The 25,150-nt window shown below is 33.1% G+C and overlaps 1 protein-coding gene across 1 annotated transcript in view; it reads left to right on the top strand.

Moving 5' to 3' along the window:
* CSMD3 (CUB and Sushi multiple domains 3) overlaps positions 1 to 25,150 on the top strand; it is a 1,590,968-nt gene that overhangs the window by 1,210,040 nt on the left and 355,778 nt on the right. Inside the window, exons 27-30 of the mRNA XM_044684131.1 lie at positions 2,109 to 2,300; positions 8,562 to 8,700; positions 10,288 to 10,475; positions 23,279 to 23,473. Of these exons, the coding sequence (XP_044540066.1) occupies positions 2,109 to 2,300; positions 8,562 to 8,700; positions 10,288 to 10,475; positions 23,279 to 23,473 (714 nt within the window). The remainder of the gene's footprint in view (positions 1 to 2,108; positions 2,301 to 8,561; positions 8,701 to 10,287; positions 10,476 to 23,278; positions 23,474 to 25,150) is intronic.

The raw sequence follows: 25,150 nt of genomic DNA, 5'->3' as shown, positions 1-25,150 counted from the left end.
TGGATGCAATAAAATCCAGCTTCAAGACAAGTGAAGAAAAGTCAGCTGTTATAGTAAGGATTTGAAATGACTTAGGCTGTTCATAAATATATTTTATTAAAATGTTTTATATATTTATTTGTGCATATTTCTAGTATTGCTTTCATTTTTAACATATCATCTTTGGCTTTTTAAATACTTTTAACTTAGAAAAATAAGAGTATTAATAGGAAGTAGGATTGACCTCAAATTAATTAATTACTTAGTATGAGTTCACAATTCTAGTAATGAGATATTAATTATAATAGTATAGCACAGAATTACTATAGAGATCATCAAAACAAAATTTATGTTCAATCCAAGCAAATTTGATTAGGTCTTAGTTAACCTTAGTTATATGAGGGATGATTGTCCATTCTCAGACCTGATGTACTAAGAGCTTTAACTATTTTTCTCTAATCTCTCCCCTCTATGAATTCATACATTATATACTGTGATTCTTCAATATTCTCAAAATTGTGTTGTTTCAGCTTTGAAAAACTTTGTAACTGATCAAAGCAATGATATATCTTAAGTCCAGTAAAAATAAAGATAATATAAAACACTAAGGAGATGTAATGTATATTAAAATTCAGAAAAAGACATTTTTGGGGTGGCCAGTGTGGAAATTTATTTTTGTACAATACGTACCTTTATGATGAAGATTTTCTTTTTCATGTTTTTCCACTTTTTTCAGTGCAATAGTAGGGCTGGGGTGGGGCAAAATGTAAAATATATTTTAAAATTTTATTTAAATTTTATCTTAAAATTTATTTTTGAATGGGAGAAACAGACAAGTGAGATAGCTTTGAAAGTTAAATATCTATTACTTATGTACTTACAATGTAAAGTAAGTTATATATAATTTAGATGAATAGTTTCATATACATTCATCTTTTCCTATGCTACTATGTTTATGCAAATCCTCATTTCATTAAAAAAGAGTTCATTAAAAAAGAGAATAAAATAAATGTTTTTAAAGTTGCTGTTTCTAGGAGATAATTCTGTTTATACAGTAGGTCTTCTTTAACTTTTTCCTATTTCTTTTTTGTTTGTTTTTTTTGCGCTACCACTTATTTTTCCTTATGTGCCACATCAAAGATGATTATGTTAGGATCTAATTTTAGTAGTCATACTATCAATAAAGGAGAAAAGAGTGTTAGAGGAAGCTTGTCCAAAGTGTTATAATCTCTTACATTTTCCTTCTGTTAGCATTTGAGACTGCACTTTCATCTCTATGCCACAATTAAGTGTCAGAGTTCAAATTTGTGGAGATAATATAAAAGTAGAATTTAATAACATTCATATTTAAGCTACTATTAAATTATGTTTTTAAATGCCATAATCAACACCAGTTACAATGATGCCTGACATGATCAAAATATTTAACACGTATGTTCTTTACACACAGAAAGACAAAATTAGGAACACAGTAATGCATGTGTAAATAAATGCACATTCATTCTCTTGGTCAGATATTCTATCATCCTGAGCTGTTTTAACACTTTCCTGCCCTATGTCTCTATTACATCTTTTTCTCCATTCAATAACTTGTCCTTCACTGTAGTGCATAGTTTTAAAAATAATTAGCACACATGTTGATGTTTATTCCTGCTAATACAACTGAATGTTAACCTAAATGGAAAATTTAATAACACTTTTGACACCTAATTGAAACATGTAATGTAGATATTTGATATTCAACAAATGCTTTCTACCATTAACCTACATAACTGAGAGTTGGCTATACTTATGAACATGCCACATGATTTTTATGGAAAATTAAAAACATCTCCTGTTTTCACATATTCCTTTCCTCTCCCGTAATTATCTTGAATTTACCTATTACTCTAGTCACTGAAATATTATGCATTTTCTGTAGCCATACTACTGAACTGAGTAATTAAAGCAGATGGCAAATAAAAATAATGATGGTATCAAACAAGCACTTTAATTGACCCACAGATTTTTAAGTTAATTTCCCAAAAGGGCAGAGAACTATAGAGGATTCTGAACTTGCATTAGCAATTTTTGTTCAGAATATTTAAGGTGGTATGAAAATAAAAGCGTCTCTATTTTTCTCCTGGTAGGTTCTGTGGCCACTGCTTGTCGTGATCCAGGTGTCCCCATGAATGGAACTCGAAATGGAGATGGGAGAGAACCTGGGGACACAGTCGTTTTTCAGTGTGACCCAGGATATGAGCTACAAGGAGAGGAAAGAATAACCTGCATTCAGGTGGAAAATCGTTATTTCTGGCAGCCCAGCCCGCCAGTCTGTATAGGTATGGATTTCAACATGTATTTTATAAACTACTAAAGCAGATTGACACTAGCGCAGAAGTCATGCATTGTTTTCAAGGTGACTGCAACCTAGATTCATTGAAAATGAGTTGCCCTTTGTATTGAAATGCTATGGAATGGGAAATTTCCAGATTTGGAGTCAGAATATCTAAGTTCTAGTTCCTGTTAAATCTCTTATTAGCTGTGATCTTGTGCAAATCACCTGATCTCTCTTGAAGTTTAGTTGCTTCATATGCTAAATAGGAAAAATTCTATCTTACCTAACCATCTGGGTAACTGTGAGTTTTAAAGGGGATGCATCTGGAAATGCCTTGAGGAATATTGTAAGTGCTAAACTGATAGAAGGTAATTTTCTTCTAGGATTTTTTTAGAACCATTATTATGTCAGTGTTTCCAAGACTTTGACACAGTCTAGGTCAATACGCATATTAGGCAAGGATGCTACTTGTATAATTTTATCATGACATTGGATTGAAAGGTCGATTGGCTACTCCCACTTGAATTATACCATTCAGCTGCAGCAGATCCAAAGATGATGGCTACAGTTTGGTAAATCACCCAAAGAAGAAAATAAGAAACTTTTGAAGAAACTAGTATGAATTACAGGAAGTGAATTTACCTAAATACATATGTACATAATACATGTCAGTAATATATATAAGTGTATGTATATGCATACATTTATGTATCTATATAGTATCAATATCTCTGTGTTGGATATACATAATGCATATATCCATATGTGCATGCATGTTTGTATGTGTATATATGTAGGTATAATTGGAAGATGGAAGCAAGAATAGAATGAATACCCAAGCATGACATAGTATAAGAAATAAAATGAATATAAAAAGATAGCTTTAGAAATATTATGGGTTTTATAAGATTTATTAGTAGTCAATAGAAAATGAAGCCACGTACCATTCTGGCTTCGTAAGTTTAAAAGGCCCACCATTACCTGCTGCCACTATGCTGCTGGATGAGGAGCAAAAGAGAAAGAGCAAATCCAGCCACTCAGTTTTATCCTCCTGTCTACATCATCACGTAACTGTTTACGTCATCACATAATGACAGGAAAGCAGTGGGCTCATGGGAAATGTAGTTCAAGGACCCCACAGTTTCCAATAACACAATAGTACTACTGCCAGGAGTAGCAACTAGCTCAGGAAATTTGTCCTAATGTGGGAACAATTCAAGAGATGTCCTAATACACTTCTCGTTCCCTAAGGAAATCGGTGGTATCTAAGCCTAGACATGACACTGAACTGGAACTTTGAGTGAGTGAAGCTGATGACAAAATGCTAATAATAGAGGCAGAATAAGCTGGGAGATGAGGAGGAAAGTGGGGACAGCATAGTTATTCCTTTGCAAAAATTCTTTAGCAGAATTCTAAGGCTGGCAGAACTCTAACCCTTTCTTTCTTATGGTGGTGAAGGAAGCCTGGTCTTGATGCACCAAGCCTGTCCCTTTACTTAGAGATCCATTTTCCATAGTGCTTATCCCCAAACTCCAAGTGTACACATTTCTCTCTAGAAATGGTGACATTTGGTTGGAAGGATAGACAAAAGGAGGGAAGAGAAACGATACGTCTGTGCCTTTCTAGGGAGACATTGGCTTATCCAACCTAGAGGATTTGTATTTTTCTAGAATTTCTGCCCTCATAGTGTCTCGGTAGTGGCCAGCCCGTGGTTTGAGCAGAAAAACTAGACAAAGCCAGCTAAACCATACTCTGTGGTGGATAATTTAGGAATCTTGGACATGAAAGAGGAACATCAAATTATTTTTTGTTTTTGGTTTTTTTCCCTCATTAATGTCCTAAAATACATAGAAAGAATGAAGTATGGTATAATACAATGGGTAATAGAAGAGGTTTCAACATATAAGAATTCGAGTTATAGATCTTCCATAAAATGACATTATACTGTGAATCAAGTCCCTTAAGCAGGGGCAGCTAGGTCGCTCAGTATATAGAGAAGCAGGCCTGGATACGGAAAGTCTTGGGTTCAAATGTAGCCTTAGATACTTTCTAGCTGTGCCACCCTCAGGAAGTCACTTAATACCAATTACCTAGCCCATAAATTTATTTTGCCTTAGGATTAATACTTAGTATTGATTATAAGACAGAAGGTAAGGATTTACAAAACAAAATGACACAATCTTTTGGTGTATAAATATCTCATTTGTAAAACGAAGTTACTAAATAAAATTATCTCTAAGATTCCTTCCATTCTAGCAATCTATATCTCTACTGTCACTCGTTAAGGGAGTGGGGGAAAACATGTAAATGGAATGTCTATTTTGAGTGGAAATTCTATTGCACATCCTTTTTGTTTTGGGAAATAAATGCAATAATACTGAAACTATTTGATGGACCACTAATTGAGATTGTAAAGTACTGAACTTCTGCACTACAAACTAAATATTAGTTCAGAGAATGACACAAAACCCCATAAAATCCAAATCTTTGACAAAATTAATGGAAGCAAATTATTTAAAACAAAGGAAATATTTGTCTTGCTATCATGCTCATAATAGGGGAATTTTTTTCTTATTATGGGTATCATATTTCAGGTGTGATATTGACAAGTCAGAACTGTGTTAATAAAATTAGGACACTAATCCTTATATTTTAATTAAGCTTCTTAGAATTTCTTGGATAGGTAAAAGAAGAGAGACTTAGAAGTTAGAGTAAAGTAACCTAATCTTTCTACCCACATGGGTGCTTCCCTGTAGTACAGCAGCTAATACAGAACCTTTTTAGAAAAAAGCGATTGAGGAAATAAAGAACTTTAAGCTACATTTTGTGAGACTCAGTTGTAAATATTAGGATTATTTATGGTATGGAAGAGAACATTTGAGTGGGCATGGCTGATGAACTCAAATATCTGAAGATTCTCCATCAAAAAGAAGCAAAAAGTTTTTAACCTGCCCTCAGAAGGCTGATTCTTATATGACTGATTCTTATAGATTGGTGGAATATTAGCTCTTATTTGATAAGACCTTCTTACCACTTAGAACTAGGAAAAATGAAATGTCCTGCCTCAAGGAATGAGTTTCTAGTCACTAGAAATCTTTAAGCAGAAGCTAGAGATGACTACTTTTAAAGGACATTTTATTTTAGAGTGCTCATGATTCAGGCATTGCTTAGGTAGCCTCTACGGTCACTTCTCTCTAGAATGTTATATAATTATGTTACTTTTTTACAGTCCTTTTGTCTCATAAAATGACACAACATGTACCCTAATAACAGCCTCAGAGTGATACCTCTAAAATGAAGTTAAAAAGAATAAATACTTCTATAGGAGGTGCAGTATTTGAAAATGTTCAGATAAGTAAATAACTTTGTCCAAAATTCTCACTTTGGAAAAAGCTGAGACTGAAATCCTACTTAAACTGAAGAAGTTAGAGAGAGCCAGGTTTTATATGAATCATGTTCCCATCCCCACTCCCCGCCAAGGCCCTGGAGAGTTGGGGGATGGGAGGCGTACCAAAGATAGCTTGAGGAGAGGATATATATTAGAACTCTTCTGTGAAAGAAAATAACCTTTAAAAAATGCTGAAAAACTGCTAAAGCTGCAGAAAACTTGACCTCTGAAACAGATAAGAAAGAACTGGATGATTGGAAATACAATGCCAAAGATTAAAACCTGCACATTTTAAGAACACTATAATAAGTCTATGTCTTAAACCCTAGAGCATAAGGTATTTTGCTTGCATGTAGAACTAGTCAAATTCATAACAAGTACTAAATAGAAGGGGATCATCTTTAAGAGAGTTAATAGAATTCATCCTACCAAAATTGACAACGTGAAGATTACTTTGACGTTGCCAGAGGGAAATGTAGAAACATTCACTGTGAAGGTAGGTAACTTAGACAGTTGTGTGGGTGGATTTCTGGCAAAGATGGTAGAAGCAAATAAAATTGATTTGGCAAAAAATAAAATAAAATAAAAGTGAAGTAATTGTCAATAGTTGACAGCTAGATGGCTGTTTGCCAGGAAATCACAAAGAGAACAGACAATGCATTAGAATTTCAAAAACACCCAACTCAAAATTAATTTATGGATCTAGTGGGTTTAAGGATAATTCTGTTTTGAAGAACTCATACTTAGATAAATAAAATAGATTCATTTTGTAAAACTGGAGCAATAATAGAAATTACTTATTTATGATATTGCCAGAGTTTTACGGAATGAATTATTGTATTTATTGATGAATTCCTAAACATTATTTTGTAAGACATTCAGAATAAAGATAAAATTAGAGATATGTTTTTATTAATAAAATGTTGCCTCTCCTTTTTTATTATTTTTCAGCTAAATACTGGCAAAATTTGAATACAGTTTTTTGTACATACTATGTATTTATTAAGTTTTTGTTGAATTGTATGAAGGGATAAAAATAATAATTAAAAAACAGATTCTAGTTCATTCCATTTTAATGGAAATCATATCTAAATTGTTGAGAATATTTTAATAACACATAACTATTTTCTTGTTTACTTGAGAAATAAATAAAAATCACATTTCATATCATAAAATCCTTAGGGCAAGTTACCTGGCTAACCAGTCAGATTCACAGAATCTCTGGGTTTGAAGGGGCCTCAGAGATCAATCAAAAAGACAGTAACTACCACTATCTTTTTATACAGATGGTTTGACAATCTGAACCTCTTCTTATATGAAATAACCAAATTACATTGAGGATTTTGCAATACATTTGGAAAGTAGGGAGAACAAAATGCAGGACATTAACCTGCATTGTTCTCTTCTTCAACAGGTAGCTTAGTGTATATGTCGATCTGGTCTCCATACCATGAAGACTAGGTTCAAGTACCACTTCTGCATGTCATTTAATCTTAGAGCTCAAGCCAATTTTCTAAGATATGAAATTACAGAAAAGCTGAAGACAAAACTGCATTGCAGTGCGAGTTTACTCTTCTAGTACTTCCCTACAACAGTGAAAATAGAGGCGTAGTTCCTATAATTTCCAATAAGAAGTATTGTGAGTAATTACTGCTACAATAAAATGATGAAACTTATCTGAAAATTCTTTATTTTATACAGAATATATAAAAATGTGTAATGGACACTAACCTATAACAAATTTAAAATTTTTCTAAGGGATTTTCTCTTTACTTTTGCTAGCTTTTGATATATTTTCTCAAAATCAGGCTATGTCCAAATGACTTTGACAATCATCCAATCATCATCTTTAATAAAGGTCCCATAAGAATTTAGTTTATGATTTCGTCTCACTTCCTTCATTTAGTCAAAAATCAGCCTTTGCATCAAAATAATAGAAACCTTTCATGTTACAGTTATAATTAGAGTAACAACTTGTTTTCATCATGGAGGCAATATGTATATATATATATATATATGTATATATATGTATATATATAACTTTATATATTGTATTACATGTTTTAATAAAGCATTTATTTTTATGTACTCTAGGCTTAATTGTATGACATCATTTACTTTGCTATTGTTAATTCCTTTTTACTCACGTGAACAGAAAATGGAAAGATTTTAGATCATAAGGATCATACCTCAGTTTTATATATATTTATATATATATATATGTGTATACACATATGTGTGTATACGTATGCACCTATAAGTGTACATATATGCCAATATATTACTGGAATATAAATCCTAGCCAGTTATATTATATCATATCATATTATATGTGTGGGGGTATGAATTACTCTTAATCTTTTAAGAATATTTAGGAATCAAAGGGGAACAGAGTGTAAACTACCCTTCCTTTACTTCCTGTATCTATTTTAATTTCCCCTCAAAATAAAACCAAAAAAAATGGAAAAAGTTGCCAAATAAAATTTCTAATATTAAGTAGTTTAGATTATCCAGATTTATAGTGATAGACTACTTCCTGTTTCATATCAGCACTAACCAAGAACAATAACTAAAATTTGTATATGCCATTTTAAGTTTATAAATCACTTAAAATACAATGTCTTTAAGGGTAATCCAAGTATTTTCTCTCACTTTATAGATGCAATTTCTGAAACTGAGATGTTCAATTGTTTGCCCAAACTAATGTCATATTCCTTGACACATAATTGTGATATTAAGAGAGAATTATTCAGAAATATCCTAATTGCTTCTTTGCTAAATGCATTGCCTAATTCTAAGAACATCTTCAGCAGAATGACTAATAAACAAACTGGTAATAATCATGTGGTTTTAATATATGTTTTATCTTTCCTAAAGCACCCTGTGGAGGCAACTTAACAGGTTCCTCAGGATTTATTCTTTCACCAAACTTTCCTCATCCATACCCTCATAGTAGAGACTGTGACTGGACTATCACAGTGAATTCAGATTATGTTATATCTTTAGCATTTATCAGGTAAGGGAATCCAAATGTTTATTTTTTTTAAGTTTTTGGTATACAGTAAAGGAACTGCTGGTCTTGTCCTGTATTCTCCAATACATGGATTTCTAGTAAATGATAAATATTAATAAGAAAAGTCTTCTGAGGGGTTAGGATGACTAGAACAATAAGGAGTAATATCGTTTTCAGGCCATAATAGAAAAAATTAATGTTTCTATGTGAATCAATGAAGCTATGATTCTCTAATTATTGTACTCCACTTTCATCATTATATAAATTCAATAATTTCTAATTCAAGTTTTTAAGTCCATTTCCTTAATTAATTATTGCCAAGAGGACACATACCACAATTCAGAAATATTAGATTTCGTTATGGTCAATCAAAAGCTAAAAGAATAGCTCTGGGAATGCTGTAAGGAATGGTCCTTCTTATAGGACATGTATTAACTCTATTTAATTTTCTCGAAAAGATTTTTGCTAATGTATGTGAATTATCATGGGTTCAATTTCAAATGGGCATGTTAGATCAAGTTGTAAAAAATAAACCATAAGGCATATCATACCTTATAAGCTATCTCTTTTATGCCCGTGCCAAAGAGATTTAGATATGTGACACAAAGAATTGAACTTTGTTTACTTGTAATTCAGATTGTAAAATTAGCTATGGATGTAGTATGAAAATATACTTGCTTCACAATTAGTGTTTACCTTCCAATTAAAAGTCAGAAAAAAATTTCAAAGTGTTTTTGACTGCTAAAGAAAGTAATTATGTGGTACCTGCTTTCTAGGAATTTAGATTTTTAGGAAATAAAAATAAATAGTAGAATGCCCATTAGTTCACATATTAGAAAGTTCAAAGTTCATCTAAATGGAATGATTTCCTAAAATATTTATTTGCTATAGGAATTTGAAATATTAAAATGCCCTTAATTCAGAAAGCATTACACTATATACATAGTACTATTATTTCATTTTTATATGCTTAGAAAAATAATGAATGCTTTTTTCTTTCAAGAAAGAAAAAATATTCAATGATTCATGATTCTCTTCTTAAGTCATTTTAATGCCCATTTTGCATACCACTCTGTTTTTGATCTAATTGTGCCCCTTTTTAAATTTTACAGTGAAAATTCTATTCAGAAATACTTTCAATTCTTAAGGTTCCCTTGTAAACTTTATTATTTACGAATAGCCGTGTTAAAGGTTATGTTTTTATAATGTCAGTTCACTCCAATGAAAAACTTAAAAAAAATAAACTCTACAACTCTTTCAGAAATCCTGACATTTGAAAACATGAGAAAATCTGCCTGAATATTTCATTTTAATTTGGGTATTTGAGAATGTGTGATCATACTTTTAGCAGCTGTTTATATTGTGCTACTATTAATTTGCTGTTCACCTGAGAAGTGTTAGTATAAACAACTTTATTAAGTGTATATAGCTTTACAAAGTATTGATAGATGATTTGAGCACAGCTTTATCCTCAGAATTGTTCATTCTGTATGAATATGCCCTTTTATTTGCTTAATTGCATTAAGAACCTATTTAGAAAATGATGTTCTAAATTGCTGCCTAATGGAAGTTTTTTAATATTTTTAATAGTTTCAGCATAGAACCAAACTATGACTTCTTGTATATATACGATGGGCCAGATAGCAATAGTCCACTAATCGGAAGCTTTCAAGACAGCAAATTACCAGAGAGAATAGAAAGTGGCTCTAATACTATGCATCTGGCATTTCGAAGTGATGGATCTGTCAGTTACACTGGCTTTCATTTAGAATACAAAGGTAAGTGTGAGCATTTTGTGATTTCATATATAACTTGTTATTTGTATATGCTAAAATACATGTTTGTGGAAGCCAAGTGGGGGGGGCAGGATATAATTGAACTCTTTCAGTATTACCTTCCAAACAACTGTAATATGGTACCTCTAATGAAATTTTAGAATGGGAGAGCCAACGGAAGGTCACAGGGTAAAACAACTTAAGACAATGTAGAAGATCTGCAAGAGAGGTATGTAACTGGGATGAGTGAAGGCCCAGCGAAAGGCAGGAGCATCAGCAGTGGACCCAAAATTCAGCCACAAAACAACAGCAGCAACAGCAGCAGGTCTAGGAGCTCTTAGCCCAGAGACTAGAAGGTAGTTACAAATGACCAGAAAAAGATTACAGGGGAGTCCTTGATGGCACAGGCACAACGGGTTCTGATTGGCACCTCTGTGGCCAACAAGGAGCTCTGGACCACAATTCCAGGATGGAGAGGAACACTCGTGACCAGTCACAAGGGAGCTGGGACCCTGATCACAGTTTCAAGGTCAAGAGGAGTGTTAGCAGTTGAGCCTGCAGAAGAATAGGAGACCTGGTTGAAACTCCAGGACCAGGAGGAGCCCTAGTACTTATGCTATGGAGGAACAAGGGTGTTTCCTTGGTAAAGTCCAGAGCAGACCAGGAGGGCAGTACCACTCCTCTCCCAGGATAATACCACTTTAGAAGCACTGACAATCTGCACACCTCCAAAACTATCTTCAAAAACAACAGCATGGAAAAACTTTAAGCTTGAGCAGAGTCCATATTTAACATAAATTTCAAAGTGAAGACATGGGCTAAGAAAATGAGCAAACAACAACAAAATAATTTGACTATAAAAAGATATTATGTTAGTAGGAAAGATCTAGAGATAAACTTAGACAACAATGTGAAAACAGCTATAAATAAAACAACAAAGAAAAATGCTAATTGATCCCAAAGTCATAAAAAATTCCAGGAAAAGTTAAAGAAAGATATAAATGGTAGAGGGAAAATTGGGAAAAGAAATGAGAGTAAAGTAAGAAAATTATAAAAAAGATAATTAATGACTTTATAAAAGAGGCACAACAAATACTGAAGGAAATAGCACCATATAAACCAGAAATAAACATATAATAAAAGAGGCATGAAAATTCACTGAAGAAAGGAACTTCTTTAAAAGCAGAGTAGCCACATGGAAAAAAGACTAGCAGAAAAAAAAAAAAAGACTAGCAAAAGTTTATTGTAGAAAAGTAATGCTTAAAAATTAAAGTTGGCCAGGTAGAAGCTAAAGATTCCACAGACTACAAGAAAAAATAAAATAAAGTCTGGAGAATAAAAAAAATAGAAGAAAATATACAATAATCTCATCAAAGAAGCAACAGACCTTGAAAATAGATTGAAGAGAAATAATATAAGAATTATTGAATACCCTGTCATAATTTACCAATGAGAGATGTCTTAGGCTACCCAAGGGAGAACTGACTAATACGCTCCCAAATTGTATTTATAGACTAATGTTATGGAACTTTCTGGTCTTTGATCATTGGCAGTGGTTCCCAAACTTTTTTGGCCTACTGCCCCATTTCCAGAAAAAATATTACTTAGCCCACTGGAAATTAATTTTTTAAAATTTTAATAGCAATTAATAGGAAAGATAAGTGTACCTGTGGCCATCACCGCTTCCTGGATCACTGCAGCACCTGGCAGGGCGGTAGTGCCCACTTTGGGAATCACTGATTGAAAGAATCATTGATCTATTAATTTATTGGTTAAATGCTTGCCTAATCAATAAATTGCTCATCTGAGCTCCCTCCCCCCACAAAAAAATGAAATTTTGGACTAACTCAAAGCTCATAATAAAAAAAAAGATCCAAGATACCATATTTCAAAAAAAAATTTAAAGAAAATTTCCTCCATATCTTAGAACTAGAAGGTAAAATAAAAATTGAAAGAATCCACTCATTTTACTTCCTAGAAGAGATCCTAAAATGAAAACTCCCAGGAATATTATAGCCAAATTCCAAGGCTTCCAGGTTGAGAAGAAAATATTGCAAGAAGACAGGAAGAAATAATTCAGATACTATGGAGCCACTGACAATCTCACCCAAGATTTGGCAGCTTCCATTTTAAAAGAGCTTGGGGCTTGGAATATGATATTACAAAAGACCAAATGAACTAGGATTACAACCAGGAAAAACCTATCCAACAAAACTGAGTATAATTATTCCATGAAAAAAGCTTATAAATAATGAAATAGAGGACTTCCAAAAATTCCTTTTGAAAAATAACAGTGCTGAAAAGAAAATTTGGTTTTGAAACAGGTCAGACTCAAGAGAAGCATAAAAAGGTGAATATGAAAGAGTAATCATAAGAGAATCAATAAAGTAAAATTGTTTATTTTTCTATATAAAAAGAGGATACATGTTAACTTGTGAACCATTAAAAACCCATCCTTCAGGTGCAGAAGAATCCTACCTGAGTTGAAAAGAATATTAATTAAAAAGGAAAATTATTGACTGGCATGCTGGAGTAACCAAAGTACTGAGTACAATGGGATTTAAGGCTTAAGGAGCACAAAAGCAATTTAAATTCACAGACCATGAGGGGTGTGGTCTGGGGAGGAGTCTTGGATTAAGAATAAGCAGACTCTCAGGAAAAGATGAAACACAGAAGCAGGATGTTTCAGAATGTTCATAGAAATGGCTGGGCAAAAGCCAGCTTATATAGCTTGTGATGGACAGCCCCACAAGGTCAACCTGCAAACACCTTTGCTTCTGGGAGTGAACAAAATCTCTGACTCACCTCAGGCTCTCACTGGCTCTTTACTGTAAATAGGCTTACTCAATGTCCAATATAGTCATGGTAGCTCATGGAAAACATGTTATTTTCAGGAATATTTACACAACAGGCAGTTTCAAAAGAAGAAATCAAAGCAATTTAAAGTCTTATTTCCAAAATGCTCTAAAACACTGTTGACTTGAGAAGAGCAATTAAAACAATTCTGAGATACTACCTCACATCTGTCAGACACTGCAAATGTTAGAGTGGATGAGGGAAAAATAGGTACAGTAATAAACTGCTAGTGGAATTGTGAACTTGTTAAACCATTCTGGAGCACAATCTGTAACTATGCCCAAAGGGTTATAAACCTGTGCATAGAGAAAGGAAAAGGACCTGAATGTACAAAGATAGCAGCTCTTTTTGTGGTGCAAAGAATTAGAAATTAAGGGGATGCTCATCCCTTGGGGAATGACTGAACAAGTTGTGACATGTGAATGTGATAGAGTACTATTGGGCTATAAGAAATGATGAGAGGGGAGTGATTTCAGAAGGGAAAAAAGGCAAGATTTAAATGAACTGATCTAAAGTAAAGTGAGAACTGGATCATTGTGAAAAATAACAAAAAAGCCATAACGATGATCAGTTGTGAATGACCTAGCTACTCCTAGCTATCCAGTGATCCAAGTCAACTCTGAAGGAACCATTGTAAAAAAAAAAAAAAAAAAAAAAAAAAAAAAAAAAAAGGCTATCTCCAAAGAGATAATTGACCAACTCCAAGGGTTCAATAAAGTATCCTTTTCTTGCTTCTTTTTTTGCTTTTTTTGTGATATAGCTAATGTGGAAATATGTATTTCACTATTTTGCATGTATAATTGATCTAATATTGTTTGGCTTCTCAATGGGTAAGGGACTTGAAACTTAATAAGAATGTTAAAATAAAAATAAAATATATATACATTTTGTGTAAGTTCACTGTAGTTTTGGCAAATGTGTTTTCTGCAAATTATCACTTTAAAATATCAGTGTCTCAGGGAGAACTAAAACAGAAAGAAAACTGTAGACCAATATCCCCAATGATGCAAAAACATTAAACAAATTACTAGCAAAAAAGATGATAGCAACTTATTACACGTATCATATACTATGACCAGGTAGGTTTTATACCAGAAATGTAGGATGGTTCAATATCAGGAAAACTGTCAACATAATTGACCATATCAGGAACAAAACCAACAGAAATCATATGATTATCTCAATAGATGCAGAAAAGTTTTTGACAAAATACAGCATCCATTCCTATTAAAGACACTACAGAACACTGGAATGAATGTAACATTCCTCAAAATGATGAAGAGCATCTATCTAAAATTATCAGCAAACATTATCTGTAATGGGGATAAACTAGAAGCCTCAATAAGATAAGGAGTAAAAAAAGGATGCTTCTTATCACCACCACTATTTAACATTGTCCTAGAAATGCAAACTAGAACAATAAGAGAAGCAGAAGATGAAGGAATTAAAATAGGCAACAAGGAAATAAGGCTATAATTCTTTGCAGATGAAAATGATGGAATACCTAGGAAATCCTACAGATTCAGCCAAAAAACTATTCAAAATAAATAACTTAAGCAAAGTTGCAAGTTATAAAATAAATCCACAAAAATCATCAGCATTTCTCTAGACCAGGGGTCGGCAACATATGGCTCTCAAGCCATATCTGGCTCCACCTCCCAACCAGCCAGTTCGGGCAGAGCCCCAGGATGTGCCACAGGGGGCCCCTTTAGCCCCCCGCCCCATATTCCAGCACCTTCTGCCTCCATCCTCCTCCTTCCGCAGGCGTTTATGGCTCTCACTGCCAAAAAGATTGCCGACCGTTGCTTTAGACTATCAATAAAACCCAAAAGCAGATCATAGAAAGAGAACTCCCATTTAACATAACTCTAGACAATACAAAATACCTTGAGTCTATCTTCCAAGACAAACACAGGAATTATTTTATCAAAACTACAAAACATTTCACACAAATAAAGTCATATTTAAACAACCAAAAAATCATTAATTACTCATGAATAGTCTGAGACAATATTTTAAAAATGACAAACCTCCCTAAATTAATTTACTTATCCAAATCTATACTAATCAAACTACACCTCCCCCCAAAATGTCAATGTCTTTTATATGTTGGATCATGTTAAATGCATTGAGGTGCTAAATTATGAAAAATTAGAAGTGGATAAAAGTAAAGCCGTCTACATTTTTAGAGAAGTTTGATGAATAAAAATGTCATCATATTAAGGAAATCGATAGCTTTCAACTAAACAAATTAACGCTTGATTTTTTAACATGTAGAATGACATGGCAGTTATGAGTACTACTGAAATAATGTAGGAAGTTATTCAATAGACATGAGAAATATCACTTTATGAATCAGTGAAAAGCATTGAGGTTAAAATAATTCATAAATAATTTTGTGAGTCCAAGCTATGCCAGATAAAGATAGGAGCATTTGAAAAGGAAATTGGAGTAATGAATAGATAAAAAAAAAGAGCAAATGTCTTGACAATTTTGTCATGTATCATTTTCAATATCTGTTGCTGATGAGTAGAACTGCCATTTAAAATCTACTCTTTTATTATACGATATTAAGTTATATGATATATCATTTGACAAATTTGTAATAGCAATTAGGAATACAAAATTAGGAAGAACAAATATAATTAATGAAGTATATATAGAAGTAATCCATGGTTGAATTGGTTGAAACAAAAAATGTTAAAGTATTTATGAACAGATTTTTAAGATACCTCAAAGATACAAAGATTATAAAAGAATAGAAAGGATCATAGATACTTTTGCCTAAAAACTATAACCAAGAATTCATAAAAAACTGGCAGCCCCTATAACTACTTTTTCATTATTATAAAATCTTCATGAGATATATGTCAATGCACACAATGAGGATATCTTTGATGAAAACATTAACATTGAGTAAAAATTTTTTCATAGATGATTTTTAGAGCAAACTATATATTTATAATCTTAAAGCTTCCAGAACTGAAAAGTCTAAGAAATCATGCTGTTTTCTAGCTGTTGGTGGTGACTTCTGTTTTTTTTTTTTTATTTAATTTTGCAAAACAATATATTTCCCTAAAGGACTGAGTCAAATAAGATATATTTGATCATGTAATAAAGTGAACTTACTCCAGATTAGATCATGCAGATATATCTTTCTTTGATAGTCTGTTGAGACAAACATTAAGGGAGTTATCAAATAGGGACACATATGGCCACCTAACTCTTTTGCCAATGTCATGGAGGATTTTCTATATCGAGTTTAAATAGAACACTGCAAATCCTTCTCATTGAAACCCATAATCATTCAAAAGAGATCTAGCTATCACTATATGAATACAAAACACATTTTGTGGTTTACAAAAAGTAGTTGAATGGATAGCCCATTGAATTAGTCTAAAAGTATCTGTCTCTTAGATAATTAAAATGTACAATGAAGTACAGATGGATAATGACCTAGGCAAAGAAGTAAATAGGAGGAAGAGATCAAGCTGCATTTAGGTAATTGCAAAGCACTTTCAATGAGACCAAGCTGCTGGCTGCCACAAATGCATATCTTCTTTTTAATATAATGAATATTATCTGGGTGATGTTATGTGGCTGTAGATTATGGGACACCAAAATATTATAACCAGAATTGCAAGTGATCTAAAGGACAGTGAAAAGATGCAAGACAGGTATAAGCATGAGGAAGCCTAACACTGACAATGACTTGCTGTCTTCAACAGTAAATGGGCTTGTTATAATATAGTAACAGAGAAATGAGAACAGCTTGTATTGGGCCTCACAAAATATTAAGAACAGAGCCTTAAGAGGGCCTCTAGTATGTTATTTGGTTCCACTGATGATTTCTGGAAAAATATGGTCAATGATTCTATAGGATTAGAAAATATGAAGGAATTGCTCTTTGTACTAGTGAATGGAATGCTTAAGACTAAAAAACATTTTGATCCATGGAAGTATCAGTTCATTGAAAAAGTATAGCATAAAAATATGAATGAGATTTTACAACATAAAATAACTTCTATGAATGTTAAGGTGGATTAAAGTAAGATCCCATATATTAACACAATGTGGAACCATAGGAATTAAAGAAAATTTCAAAAACTTATTAGATCGTTTTAACAATTTAACATTTAAATTAAAATCTATTTGGGCATAAATATTTTACATACATATCAAGTTTCTTTAGGTGATGTATACAATCTTTATGGTTTTTTAATGATAAATTAAGTATCATTTTACGGTTTCTACTTAAAAGATTTTTCTTAAGTATTATTTTTATATTTCTGGTAGATTAATATTTAGTAGAAATTGAATGTCTTAGTTTTGGTCCAAAAATGTTTTAGTGATGTTTAAAGGAATTATTTTGTTAATGCATCATAAACTACCAATTGATCTATTAAAAAAGAGTTCTTGGACTAGAGTTTTTATAACTCTCTAAGGGTAGGAGAAACTAATTTGTACTTAAGTTAGATAACTGGTATGACATTTACACACATTTTAAAGAATACATTCAATCTATATCTATCTACTAAAATATATATTTTTGAAAAATTATTCAATTTTGGAAATCTGATGTGTGTGTATGTTAAACCCCAAATAGTTGTACAAAAGCTGGCATTTAAGAATATAACTCATAGGGAAAAAATTGCTTTACTGTGAAGGATTCCACCCTACAAGTTTGGCTATTCTGAGAAATCAATTTTCAATGTCTAGTAACAATAAGCTTGGAAAAGTTGTTTTCCAGCCTTCTATATAGAGAAAGGAAGTTCTGGGCAACATGATTTTCTTGAGACAAAGAGGAATACCCATAACCCTGTTGCTAGAGGAAGAGCAAGGGAATAAACAAATGACATGAAGATATAAACAATGAATATAAGCTTCAAAGAGAAGGTAGTTATCTATGTAAGAATCATAAGTAATTCTCTCTTCAAAATATTCTAACCCTTCAGGGTTGTAGTATTGCATTCAATGCATGTATAAGATCCTGGATTAAAATTGGAACCACTAGAAAGTCATGAGGTTTGCCCCTTTAGCAAAGCCAAGTTCCTCTTTCTTTCTGAGGGATGTACAAACTAAAGGAAGTATCAGTCAAGTATTATCCTAGTTAAAACAAAGAGAAAAGAAAAGAAAAAAGATCATTATGAATTAAATTGCTTATCTCTAGCAATTCCCAAAACTCCTCAGATAGATTTGGGAATAAAGAACATGAAAGAGGAAAGGAGTATTTTGGAATCTCTCCTCTACTGTGATCAAATGAGTCAGGAATTCCCATGTATATTAAAATTTCCTTCTAACAACTGAAAAAAAAAATCAAACAGGCAGTTCACCTCTCACAAGACTCATACTGTTCATTAATGGTTAAGGTTCAGGCTCCCTGAAGGTTGTAAAAATTCTAATCATTGCCAGAGCTTTTGATGCTGATAAGGAAGTAAGCTTATCAGGATGATTTACATTAAACCTTTTCTTTTCTCCATAAAAAAAAAAAATGAAGTTCCACCACCCATTCCTTCTGCCACTAAGGTTGTTAGTCTATTATAACCCCAGGTTAGAGTTAAAATAGAATGAAAATTTCATGTCTGTTCTTTAAGGAAGAAAAGATAGCAATATATTAGATATTTAGTAAATGAGCTGGTTTCAAGATATTAATTTAAGTATAAGAAGGAATAGTGTTTTGGGTTAGTGGAGGTGAGAGGGAAGAAGAGTAGAGGAAGGATAAAAGGTCACTAGATTGGGCAATAGCACCATCCCTTTTCAGTCCTGCTCCTAAGTGCAATGGCTTGGCAACCAGAAGTTGTTGCAGCAGCATCTAACTAGAAAGAGAGCAAAAACTAGGAATTCTCAGGCTTAGAATGTCTTTTTTATTTTAAATGCTAGAAATATACTGTAGCAGAGGCAGAGAGCAGAATGTGCTTAAATAGCAAACCTAGAAATACAGTATACAGGAGTACAGTCTCCCCTCTGCCTTCCATTTACTGGTCTGACCACTCTTTTTGAGGGTCCTTTCATCTGGCTAGAGCTCCAGTTTAGTTCTCAGTCTGATTGCTCTTGTTGTTTCCTACTTTTTGAGACATCCTCTTTTCCTCTTAGCTCACCAGGAGGTGAAAGAAAATGATCATATCGTTTCTTTCTTCTCCATTGCTTAATTGATTATCCTTTGGTGCTTCTCCCCATATCAATGACCTTTCTTCCTTTACAGAATAAAATCCTTTTCCAGTGTACCAGAAACTGTTTAGTTATTTCATTTTATAAATTTATGATAAGTGACCAATTTAATTAGGGCACATTCATTAGACAAATGACTTTCTGAATCATGTAAAATTAATTATTCAAAAATGATAATAACATCAAGTTTGTATTAGTCCGTGACCCCCTAAGGACTGTGAACTGGATCTAATCTTGGAGGTTTGACCCCAAAAATGTCATTTTTCACTTCCTTTGGTTATATACCTTCATTTGGCTTAATCTAGGAAACTCTACAAAGTAAAATGTAGGTAAAATTAATGTCTAGGGTTTCTCAAATGTGGGTGACAGGGTCAACAAGTCCCACACTGGTGCTTATGTTTGATATCATTACTGCAAATGGGACAATCTGTATTTTATTACCCAGAAAATGCTTTAAGTGCTATGGTATCTTGATAGTCCATAAGGGAATATGGAAGTATTAATAACCCATATAACATAGTAGATCTTTCCAAGAAAAATGAAGTCAGGGCTGTAGTTTTTTTTTAGTTCACTACCTTTATTTTATAAATGTGTAAACCAAGAATCAGAGACTTTAAGCAACGTGGCCAAGTCATAGATACATTTAGACAGCAAAGCTAAACCTAAAACTGAAGTTTCCTAAGTTCCTGACTCCAGTCCTGGCCCTCTAGCCATTTGTTTAGTGCTTAAAGTGAGTACATCTAACTGCACATAGATGTAGCCACTGATTAAATACTTATTTGATTATCTTCCAATGAAATCACAGGCACAAATTTCACAGGGGAGAAAGACAGACAGACACAGAGAGACAGAGGCAGAGACAGAGGTAGGAGCAGAACCAGGGGTAGGGGCAGAGTGACAGAGAACAAGTCAGAGAGAGAGACAGAGACAGAAACAGACAAGAGACAGAGAGAGAGATAAAGAGGAAGAGAGAGAGGGAGAATTTTTATTATAAAGACAATAGAACACTTGTGAAATATTTGGGGTAGTAAGCAATGGACAGTTTGCAAGTCCCCAAATATGTCTAAATAAGTTTTCTCTATTCAGATTCAGAAAGTTACAAAGTTCAAGTGTCAAGGTAGCAGATGATTGCAGAACCTGACTACTATTTGTTGGTATGATGTCTTAATCATGGGACAGAAAAATGTTGCAAAGATGGTCTGAATAATTGAAAGCAAGTGTAGAATACAAATCTAGGTCAAATCATTAGCAGATAACTTGGAAAGAAATTTTAAAAATTAATTTAATTTTAAAAACTGGAGTCTGAATCAAAGACCAGTAAATGAACATACTTCTTATATCAGTCAGTCTCAATCCATGAAAATAAAAGTGATTTGAAAGGATTTAGAAATCTGCAAGAGAATTTCATCCCCAAAATAAACCAATGAAAACCAAACTTCCTGAGGAGCCCTGGAACTATCTTTTCACAGGCAGGAAAAGGCACCACAGGTTCAGAAAAATATAAAAACAGTGATCAGTTATTTTAAATCCTGGAGAGAAGAATGCTTTTTAAGACAAATATTAAGAGACTAAGCTTGTCAAAGAGATTCATCCTTCAAACTATAATCCAAGCATTTCTATTTCCTTTAAAGGATGAAGTTCAATTTTGAGAAAGTCAGCTATCAATGTTAGTTTACCTGTTAATCACAAAATAATCTTGTATTATTGTCTTCTTGTAAAAGTCAATAGTTGGTGAAATTACAATCTTAAAAAACAAAATTAAAATGACTCACAATGTTGAAAATATTCAAGTCTATGTGCTGTGTCAATATTTTATGTTAATTGTATCATCTTGTCTGAAAACCATGTTATAAAAATTATTTTATTATTATGATAAATAGCTGTTTGGATATAACTTTTATAACAAATTCTGGATTTGTTGTATAGGGAGAAAAGGGGGAACAAGTATAGTTCTTGAAGGTTCTTAAAGTCAAATGATGTATTCTTTGTTTACTGAGTACCAAATGTTCCTAATTAGGATTGTGTAGCTTCAGAGAATAAAGGATTAGATTGAGTGGAATTCTAGATCCTCTTTCTAGTGTAATGTCTTCTTGGCAAGGAGATTGATGAGAAGTATAGTTTTTCTTAGTTGAAGAAAGCACTAAAGTAACATGTAGGAGAAAAGTGGTAGGGTGTCTGGACAAGCACCAGCATCAGTAGCCAGCCAGTTAGAGATTAAAGGCAATACTAATCCTCAACTCTGAATAATCATGATTAGTTGCCACCTGATCGAACTCACTAACCCAGTTACAGAGTGAAGTCTGTAGAAAAAATCTTGCATTTTCTCTTCCTTCCATGCCTCAGCTCTGCTTGATGACTGGCACAGCTTAAATCTGAGAGTTTCTTGATCTCTTTAGATTTTATTTATATTTTCTCCGTGAATTTTTCTCTAGTGTAAGTGAAATGCATTTTCATTCACGTGATAAACATGGAAATATATAGTATGATAACACATGTACAACATATATCCTTTATTCCTGATAGCTCAAGTACGAGGGAGAGGTGAAAGGGAGGAAGAGAACGTGAATGGCAAAAATGTTAGAAAATAATTATTTAAAATTGCATTAACATGTAAAAAAGAGCAATAAATAAGGAAAAATAAACTTATTTATTTGCATTATATACTTTGTATTATATTCTATCTTCAGGTAAAAATAACCTTTTTCTATACGTTAAATTAAGTCATTGCTATAAAGAAGTAGACCAATAGTGGACCCATAGATCAATAGCCTGAGACTTAACTAAAATGCCTACTTATCCTACTCCTTTTCCTCTTCTTCCTTCTTCCTTCTTTTTCCTCTCTCTCTCTCTCTCTCTCTCTCTCTCTCTCTCTCTCATGCACACACACGTGCACACAGAAAATCTATGTTGTATTAATGATAATCAAACTGCAAAGCACTTTAGAACCTCCTAAATAAGACCTAAAACCACTCAAAAATTTCAGACTAAAATTACACAAAAGGAAAACCAAGTGAATGAAAATATTGTTCATTTTAAAAAACAATTATATGGACTTCATTGTTTATAGATTTACATCATTTGACCTATCCATATCTATTCATATCGATGAATTTACATTTCTATATCTTTCTATATCTCTATTTTTATACTGGGGTGTTCAAGGAGGACAAATGCCTCTGGCATAAGGGCTTACTGAGCTCTTTTCAGGGCTGCTTATACTCCTTTGGTGTCCACCTGCCACCCAATTCTCACCTGTGGCTCCAAGATGATATAGTATGTACAGTGACCATACACAGGTAGACCATCTCAATAGATGAGCTAAACCAGGCTGAAGGGAAGCAGCAGGCCTCAAACTTGTCTGTGAGTTAGGGGTGTTGTCTTCCTGAGGCATGCAATGACTTTCCCTAGAAGAAGAGATAGAAGAGAAGAATTTGTTCTAGTGTGGCCCTGAAGGTGGCAAAAGCAGGTGCTATGGAGCACTTAGAGCTTGGCTAGACATTGAAGAAGCCAAGGTCATCTGCCACATCCCAAACTAGCACCAGTCATCTTGACTTTTGTCTTGCCGCTAGACTTTGATAAATCTGGAAGAGAGGGTGAGGGTGGAGACTGTTCTACTTCACCTCACTTAAATCCAATTTATGTGTAAGTCAGAAGACATCATAACTTATTCTGTGTTTTTCTCATACCAGTTTGCCTATATCTCCTTTGCTTATATCACATTTTCTTTTATACTTATTTTACGTACTGAGAATTGTTCTAATTATACATATATTATTTTACAGCAAAACTCCGTGAATCCTGCTTCGATCCAGGAAATATAATGAATGGCACCAGACTTGGAATGGATTATAAACTAGGCTCAACAGTCACATATTACTGTGATGCTGGTTATGTTCTTCAAGGATATTCAACACTCACCTGCATCATGGGAGATGATGGAAGGCCTGGGTGGAACAGGGCATTACCAAGCTGTCATGGTAAGGAGTACATTTTTAAAAAACACAATGTTCTCAATTTTCTATTGGCTTCAGAAAAATGAATAATGAGCTTAATAAAAATGATCAATATTAAGTGACAAAATTTTTCATACTTAATCAGAGTATGTGATATGTAAAGAATCATCAATGGTGGAAGAATTACCCAGTGATTCTCAACTTAAATTAATAAGAAAGTAGGAAACAGTATATCTTCAGATATTTCTGAACAAAGAACAGCAAGGGCAGACAAATTTTATCTGAAATTTTAATATGATATGTAAATATCTTGATGAGATAAAAGCCATGTCTGCAATATGGCCATGGAAATAACAGCTAACAGACAGGAGGGCAAAAATTTTACACTTGGTCAAGAGAAGATAATTTGGAAGTTAACTAACTCTAAAAATAATATAAAGATGTAGAGCAATTGTTGAGGATAAAGGAACAAAGAATGATAAGGTAGGTATATAATGAAAAACAAAGCAACAAACAAACAAAAAAAAAACTCTTCATCCAAATAAAGAATAAGGATGATGTTTCCCCAAAATAGGTTCCAACACTGAAATATTCATTGGGTCAAGAAACAAAACCCCACAACTTTCACGCAGGAAAATTACATTTAAAAAGTAAAGATTTACATGGAATCTCAATGAATGGCTGAAACAAAATTGACTATTCAGTAGATAAATCAAAAAAAAAAAATCAGGAGTTGCAATCATTTTATGACGAAAGAAAAAAAGGCCAAGATAAACTTTCAGTATGAATAAAGGAATTTTTTGTTGTTGTTCATTCATTTCAATTATGTCTAACTCCTCATAACCCCTTTTGGGGTTTTCATGGCAAAGATAATTGAGTGAAGGGGCAACTAGGTGGCTCAGTAGATAGCAAAAGGTAAGGATTTAAAAAAAAGAAGATACTGGAGTGGTTTGCCATTTCTTTCTCTAGCACATTTTACAGAAGAGAAAACTAAGGCCAACAAGATTAAATTACTTGCCCAGGATCAAATATCTACCAAATATCTGAAGCCAGATTGAACTCAGATATTCCTGACCCCAGACCCTATATACTCTACCATCTATAACTACCTTGATAAGGGAATTATATGATGCTTAGAATGCATCATACAGATACATAGAAAAGTAGCCATTTTCAAATAATAAACATTTCATGGAATAAATGTCATAGAATATAAACTCTTTTTTTTCATTTTTCTTTTTTATCAATTATGTGTAAACAAGAATTTTTAACATTTTGAGTTTTACATTCTCTCCTTCTTTCTCCCACCCTCCATGAGAAGGCAAGCAATTTGAGATAGTTTACATATATGCAGTTATGCAAATTACTTCCATATTAGTCCTGTTGAAAAGAAAATGCAGATGATGGCAGGTAGGTTGCTCAGTGCACTGAGAGCCAGGCCTAGAGATAGGAGGTCTTTGATTGAAATCTGGCCTCAGATACTTCCTAACTGTGAGAACCTGGGCAAGTCACTTAACCTCCATTGCCTTGTCCTTACTGCTCTTCTGCCTTGGAATCCAGACACAGAATTGAGTATAAGAAGAAAGGTAAGACTATATAAAAACAGAAAAGAAAGGAAAGGAAAGGAAAGGAAAGGAAAGGAAAGGAAAGGAAAGGAAAGGAAAGGAAAGGAAAGGAAAGGAAAGGAAAGGAAAGGAAAGG

This window comes from Gracilinanus agilis, chromosome 1 (genome assembly GCF_016433145.1).
Source record: "Gracilinanus agilis isolate LMUSP501 chromosome 1, AgileGrace, whole genome shotgun sequence".
NCBI classification, from domain to species: domain Eukaryota; kingdom Metazoa; phylum Chordata; class Mammalia; order Didelphimorphia; family Didelphidae; genus Gracilinanus; species Gracilinanus agilis.
This window is presented reverse-complemented; position numbering and strand designations above follow the sequence as displayed.